The sequence below is a fragment of the Nanorana parkeri genome, unplaced genomic scaffold, assembly GCF_000935625.1.
Source record: "Nanorana parkeri isolate BGI_ZX_2015 unplaced genomic scaffold, ASM93562v1 scaffold3, whole genome shotgun sequence".
In the NCBI taxonomy this organism is placed as follows: Eukaryota; Metazoa; Chordata; class Amphibia; order Anura; family Dicroglossidae; genus Nanorana; species Nanorana parkeri.
Window position 1 is genome coordinate 6,281,424 of NW_017306271.1, and position 8,099 is coordinate 6,289,522.

At 39.9% G+C, this 8,099-nt stretch overlaps 1 protein-coding gene across 1 annotated transcript in view; it reads right to left on the minus strand.

Annotated features, from left to right (window-relative positions):
* Positions 1 to 3,263: 3,263 nt before the first annotated feature.
* Positions 3,264 to 8,099, minus strand: part of LOC108799259 (melanin-concentrating hormone receptor 1-like) — an 11,177-nt gene continuing 6,341 nt past the window's right edge. The window contains exon 2 of the mRNA XM_018571133.1: positions 3,264 to 4,282. Within this exon, the coding sequence (XP_018426635.1) occupies positions 3,282 to 4,282 (1,001 nt within the window). The 3' untranslated portion in view covers positions 3,264 to 3,281. The remainder of the gene's footprint in view (positions 4,283 to 8,099) is intronic.

Sequence of the window (8,099 nt, forward strand, 5' to 3'; positions counted from 1 at the left end):
ATATAGACAACATATTATTGGTAAGTTCTGTGTCCTGAAGGATGTATCTATTTTTCCCTGAGAAGTGGATGCAGTACAGGGGGCACTGAAAGCTAATTTTATAAACATTTATTTTAAAGGTGACTTTTTCTGTAAAATTTTGTGCCCACCTAGGCAGCTTTTCTATGTTTAGGACAAGTGATCCTGGTGGCTGTACAAGCTCCTCTGTGGGCCTCTGAGCACTGCCAGTGATGTTCAGGATGGAGAGCAGGAGTGATGGAGATTGAGTATGGAAAACTGGAATTCTCCTATGCCCTCTCCTCTACACTGAACCAGGAAGTGCTTAGCTCTGAACACTTACATGTTATAGCTGTGAGATTCCTAGCTTGATGGCCGGGCTAATTGCAGATTGGGGAGCTGTGCTGATTTGCATGCAGTGAAGGCAGAGGAGCCATCAGGGGTCTAATAGACCCTTATGTCTTAATAAAGAGCACCTGTCTAGTTTTTTTATTGTCTCATAGGGGACATTTCAGCCCCTTCATTACAATAACAAAAAGTTTAAATAGCTTCCTGTCACACCTCACTCCAACAGGACATAGCAGTTTAAATAGAGGAGAGCAGCACACTGCTGTCACCACTGCATCCTATCAGAGTAAGGAATTGGTAGGTAAAATAGCTTATAATCTTTTAGAATTATATGGGAGGAACACAGAAGGTGAACGATCTTACAATTTGTTAGGATAGAAGGGAGGATACAGAAGGTGGAAGGGCTTATACTCTGTTAGGATATAAAGGAGGGTATACAGTATAGGGTAGAAGGGACAACAATCTGTTAGGGTATAGAGGAAGCATAAAAAAGGTGGAGACGTAACAATGTTTTAGGGTGTAAAACCTTAGGCCTTAGGCCTCGTTCACACCTGAACGTTTTGTAGCGTGTTCTACACTCGACGAACGCTCTACAAAACGCTCAAACATCTGTATTCAATGGGTCTGGTTCACACCTTGGCGTATTTCAGCCCGTCCCTAACGCGCTACAAAACGGCCCACGCCTGAAAAGGTACATGTACTACTTTGGGCCGTTTTTGTTGCGCGTTTCCATTGGGATACAGCCAAGTAGCCCTCGTAAACGCGCGTTTGTTGCGCGACAGACGCGCATATGCAATACGCCTAGGTGTGAACCAGGCCTAAGGGAGGATAAACCAAGTGAAATAGTTCACAATTTAAATTAAAATAAAGTAGTGTTTTCCTATATTGTAATATGTGAACAGGTTACACATATAAAAGGTGGCTTGAGGTGGGGGCCCAATGATAACATGAATGCAGTGTCTTAATACACTTTAATTTAATTGTGCTCCACTGTACATCTCCACTGCAAAGCCCCTTGCTGACATAGTAGATTCAATCTGCGCAACACAAATAACATGCTGGACAACATTTCAGTAATGTTTTGGATTCCAGTTCCTGTGAAGCTCTGCTCCTTTTACTTGCTGTATTGTTGAAAGTGCAGGCAGCTTCCTCTCCATCTCACTCATTGATAGGAAGCATATGAATTGTTCATGCCCACAATGGGAAGAATGGCAGCTCATACTGTATGTGACCCAGATAGTGTTTTCATCTAGTCCAGAGGTAGTCCGTATATAACTGACAATTCATAGTTTGCTGGCTTCCAAGCAGAAACAATTTTTTTTTTGCCTACTGTAACCACTATAATTTCAGCATTTTCATAGCTGCACACTTGGCGCTGTAAGACATCCTCGTCACCTGCAGATACCTGATCCAGCACGTTGCAGTGTCATTATTTTCAATTAATCCTAATGCATTAACCCAACATGCATGCATTGCAGCGCGCCACAATGTAGTACTGCGCTGAATCAGAAATAATGGTGAATAGTAAATTTTGGTCAGTTTAGTGTGTTGCCAGCTTATTTAAATGAATAGGCTGCCTTAAAACAACTAATCTTAACATGAAGCATAGCATGCATTATCACAGTGCACTAAGACAGACCAGTGTAATTGGGCACTCGGGGTCACACAGGCAGGTCTTCTGTTAGACCAATGATAGGCAACAGTAGACCTTCAGCTTTTGTGAAGCCACAAATTTGAACATGACCTTTCAAAAAAGAGGGCATATGGGAGTTGTCAGGCTTTATAAGGACCTGTAGTTTCATAGCAGATGGAGCATTGTTATTTATACACTACATTCAATGATCAATAAAGAGGAAAATCCCTGCACTGGACTGCACTGCACAAAGAGGATTGTCATGGGTTATTCCATTGGAATTCTCAGAGATGTATTGTTCCTGCTTCATCTTAGGAAACCCTTTGAAAGAAGTAGGTCCAGAGTTGATTTACACTAAAAATGCCATCCAGCTCCAAAAGTGCCATACACTACTTGTCAATTTCAAAATGACGACTGAACAGGAAGGGGTTTTGTGTTTTTAATTCCACTAGCAAAAGTAGAAAATTCCTTTAATACCCCAGAAAATCATGTGTGACTTATGGCACCTGCCTACTGTGCCAAATGGGACATCCAATAGCCTAGTTTTACTGTCCCAAATGGAACGTCCAATACCCAAGTACAAGTTTATAAACAATTTTTGGAAATCTTACTTGTGATAATAATACCAAGTGGCAGTTAGCACATACATTACTTTTAACATTGCGTAACCAATCTGGCAGACAAAGCTTACATTATCAAAGTAACTAATGATCAATGTGATTACCTGCACATGCCATAAAAAAACTTCAATAATGGCTAAAGGCTTGGAGTATAGCCTAGGACAGTCCTGTTTTTCAGTATGAAATTATTTTTTGTATATGACATATACTTGTCCTTTCTGTCTTTTTTCTCTTTAACTTACTCAACCATTGTAACAAAAGGTTAAAGAAAATCCACTTCAAAAATAAATTTTTAACAACTGTGAAAAAAATGGTTTGTTTTGTTGGAGATAAAGAATGTGCACATATGGAAAGCCACTGGCATATTAACAGGTTTGTGATGAGTGAAGGCCTTTTTACATTCTTATTGTGTGCAGGAAGTGGGAACTACAAGAACCCAGACAAATGGGTCTATGTTGTTTGCAGAAAGAGGTCTGATTTTAAATAAATAAAAAATACACCGAACATTAAAACACAAAAACTGTGTGCAAATAGTGAGCTACAAGATTTTAGCATAATTAATACATCTCATGGGATTTTTGTAGCAGAGTTTGTAACATTCTTATTAGTATTCTCCTTAAAATGTCAAATTGTTTTAATACAAAAGTGTATTTGAGTAATTTTTATGAATACAGCCGGTGTAATTAGCTGCCTGAGGATACAGGGACAAGGTGAAGTAATGGCTGTCCACTTCCTGATGGGGGATCTGTGCCAAATTTCATCCTGATCCTGCCTTGTGGACGATCTTCTGCTGGTCGTACTGAGACAATGAACCTACGCCTAAATGTCTCACATAAAATAATGTAGATGAAAGGGTTGATGCAACTGTTTGCATAGCCCATGCTGATTGCCACACAGTAAGCATAGTGGAAGGCTAATGTAGGTTGGTCCATCACCAACTGGATTATTTGGAGGACGTAAAATGGAGCCCAACAAATGAAAAACACCAAGCAAATTGCTATCGCAGTCCTGGTCACTTTCTTTGTACGTATCCTGGAGCTCCTCTGGGCTGTGAGGGCTTCAGATGATGCCATTTTTAACAGAATTCTTCGGTATGCTAAAGAGATAACAGCAAAAGGAATGGCGAAGGCAAGAAAGAACTGATACAATGTATACCAATAAATGTCACTTTCTGGATTGGGGAGTGTGATTCCACATCCCAAAACTCCCCCGGGAAGGGAAATAAGTCTAGCGTACATCCATACTGGTGTGATGCTTAAGAGAGACAATACCCAAAGGATGCAGATGACCATAATGGCTATAGGAGGCTTACGGTACTTTGCTGATGTGAAAGGGTAAACTGTTGCAAGGTAGCGATCAATAGACATAGCAGTGAGTATGTAAGTGCTAGTAAACTGACTGTTGGTATCCAACGCTGTAATAAGGGTGCACATAGTTTCTCCAAAGTGCCACACTCCATTACCAAGTAACTGATGGATTAAGAAGGGCATTCCAAGAAGAAAAAGTAGGTCTACCACTGATAGATTTATAATAAAAATATCAGGAACACTGCTGGTACATCGGAATTTTGACTTTTTGAAGACCGTGTAGATGACAACACTGTTGCCAATTATCCCCAACAAACAAATGATTCCAAATACAGTTGGCATTATCACATTGGCATACGTGACATTGCTGCTTGGGTCTGGAAAGACAAAAATAACATATAAATATAAAATACATGGGCAAATGCAATACAATGAACCTAGTTTAAATTAAGTATTTATGTTCAGTTTGGCAACAAAGTTAAGTCTACTTATTTCCATTATAACCAGAAACTCTGAGAGTTCACTAATGCTGTTTAATAGTGACCATATGCACTTTTACCTCATGTCCATAGATTCATCATATTTTTCTTCAGTCTTTGGAAAATCCCCCAAAAATGCTGTTCTTCATCTCAAATTGAGACTTTTTGCGCCATTGGAAATTAGGTGTACATCTAATGCATGTAAGGGCACCTATATATTTTATGTGACAATTTAATTTTACAAATATTTCTTAAGCAAATCCTCTTTACCAAAATAATCTAAGTGATTTACACAAACATTTCACACCTCCTTGTGTTTAATGTCACACCATTTACAGCTTATGCATTCCCATGGGGAAATCTGTGGCACTCGTGTCCATTTATTAACAACATTAGAATACAAGAAGCTGCACTTCCCCCAAATCCTTTTTCTTTCAATCAACTTTATTCAGCTGTGTAGAATGTATATCTAGCAAAATGCCACCCACCAGACCCTGCTCCTCCTACTCTAGCATACAGCCCCCTATTGGGGTAAAACATGAAACTGGAGGAGAAGCAGGATCTGGAAGGAGGTGCTATGCTGAATGTACTATAAACAGGATTTGGCAGAAGTGTGGCATATCTTATTATATCCTTGGATTCCAAGGAGAGGGCAGACCCCATTTGTATATAGCACCTGCTGCCGGCAAAAGCACTCTATAAATCTACATTGAGTGGTACCATCTACAATTTCTCTTATTAACAGCATTACTTAGTGAATTTTCCTATACATACCCGTGTTGATGTCATAGTTAGTCAAATACCTCTGGATTGTTATAGCAGCCTATTCTAGATACGTGCATATATCTTCAACTACCTTCTAGGGAGCCAAGAGCCCTGAGACCTAAGACACTATATTATATAATAATTACTTCAGCTAAGAAGTCAGTACCTTGGGCAACCTATTTTGTATCTAACTTTTAGACAGTTAACATGTTTGTTGTCCTTACTGACCAAAAAAAGGGAAAGGCCTAGGTGCCAACTTCCTAGATGAAGTTGGTATTTGATTAATAGAGGGTCTTGGGTTATGGTTACTTTTGGCAAACTCTAATAATTGAAGATACTTACAGACACCTGTTATAACATCCCTAAAAAGGTTTCTAACAACTGGAATCAGTACAGGTTTGCTTTATAAACATTTGTTGCCCTCTGCTTCAGTCTTTCTATATGTCCGCTATACTGGTCTGTGAGTGTCAGGGAACCAAGAAACCAGAAGGACACTGAAAGTGCAGGTTCAAAAATAAAGGCTCCCAAGGTCAGAAGCCAAAGCATGTAGTCTGCAGTGCCAGGTCTGGAAATACAGAGAGCAGGATAAATGAGTACAATAGCTGGAGTCTGGAACCAGGAGATCAGTAGACAGGGCCAGGTTCATATACATAGCACAGGAACAAGCAGAGAGCATGTGGTACGTCTAAACTAATGGAAGGCGGAAAGCAAGTGAAAAAACTGATGATTAGTGAACAGGAGTTGCATCATCACTGTGAGACAGAATGTTGCTGGGTGTTTGCCATAGTTGCAGAATGATGAAGTTTACAGGTTTGGTCAGAAAAGGGCACCTAGGAGTAACAGTGAGTGTCAGAAGCTAAACATGCAGCTCAAGTGGACAAGGAAGGGTAAGAAACCCTGACAGTGAGGTTTTGATAAATAACAGAGAATGGCTTCATCTACATAAAAATGGCTACGTAAGAAAATAACTATACAACCAGTCTACATTTTGTGTTTTAAATTACTGAAATGTAAAAAGCATTGTTCTTTGCCAGGATCAATAAAGATCCTTGAGAGCTGAATTCTTTGGTTACCGATGCCATGAGAGTAAAAAATCGAATGTTTATTTGAGTGCTTTTCTTGGGGATTGTGATCTCTCAAATGATGGTTCTATTGGTTCTGTTCACTAACAAAATCTATATTTTTTCATCATAATGTAGCACATAACTACTACTTCTTATTTTATATTGATGCTTGCAAATGACATTTTCCTTCATAAATGGTCTTGGCATAATATACTAGAACTTTATATTAAAGATGCAGCATGAGTATACTATCCTGCATACCTTATTATAACCCTCCTAATCGACAACAGATTTGATATATTTATTAGTTTAACCAAGAGTACAGTTTATCATTTTATAGCCTCCTACATAGCCTGTAGCAAGCTTTTGGCCAAATCCAAAAGCCTTTATCAAGCAATGTTACACAGTATGTATCAATGTCCTCAAACAGAACACTCGTGTGAATAAAGCAACCAAATAAAGGCTACATACAAAAATCTGTTATTTGCTATTTCCATGCCAGAAAAAACATTTAAATGTCCCTCCTTCTGGAGAATGAATGTCTCAAACATCTTCATTGAGGGTACTAAAAGAAAAAGTATGCTCAATTAATTACAACAGATTTCCTCACACAAACTAAGTATATATTTTGTAACTGATTTAAAGTTTGTAATGTATTGTTTTAGTTTGAGAATCTTGTTTCCACCTCTCCTTAGAATTGGAATATGTTCCAGAAACATCTGGAATCTGACTGGCTGTGTACCCCTGTTTAATGGAGGGGGGTGGTAACTGAAGGGACCATCATTTTTTTCCTTAAAGACAATTTGAGTGATCACAATATCACAAATATTTGATTTTGTTTCCTCTCCCATATCTAAAAGTTCATATGGGTACATTAGAAGATGTGCCACAAAGTCTTTTCACATCTATGTTCAATAGGATGTGAAGGGAAATCTGCCCAATATGGACACATATAACAATACAAACCTAACAATATTTTCAAAATAAAACATTTTGTCTGTGCTTGGGCTTTATTTAGAGATTTCACATTAAGCCTTTGAAGTTGGTGTTTATTATGCAACATTACTTGATAAAGGCTGCAGGAAGCAGACTAAAGCTTACTGTAGGCTGCACATATGTATATAGTGAGGCTCTGGCTGACAGGACCGTGGAATTGTTGATTATGTATACGTGTTAACTAGGTTTTTCATCTACAGATGGTGAGGGGCTCCAGGGCAGCAGTGGCACCAGTGGCACCAGGTGGATGTCCTCAGGTGTGACCACCACGCATGCGTTTTGCCGTCCGTGGTGTGACGTCATCACACATGCGCGGTGATGTACTTCACTGCCGGCGGCCATCTTTGGGATGGACGCCAGCAAAGACAGGAGGGGATATTGACCCAGTGGGATCAGGTATGCCACCGGGTCCACCCCTCTCTGTCGTGCCACTGTCAGTCATTTTGGTGTCACCCCCTCTGATGGTGTCAACGGATACGGGCCGCACCCCCTTGTGACACCAATACTCCAGGGTTTAACTTACTGTTTTTTAGAACCTTTGTTGATAAGAAATTGTCAACAAAGCTCTCTACTGATTAATTTACACTGGATGAAAGATCACTAAATGAACAAGCAGTGATGAAATATAGGAAGGAATTGGAAATAAGAAAAAAAAACATATTGGACAGAGATACAAAACTTTCTTTAACCACTTGCCGTCCGCCCGTAGTAAAAAAACGGACGGACGGCACTGCAGCATTTGCGGGCACGCACGGGCAGAAAAGACCCGACCATTGCACACACCCGTTACCGGGTGTTTCACATATAGGCGATTAGCGGCTCCATAGCCCGCAGATCGTCTATATGTGCTCGTTCGCTTCCCCCCCTCGCGCGGCCGCCGGTGCCGGTTT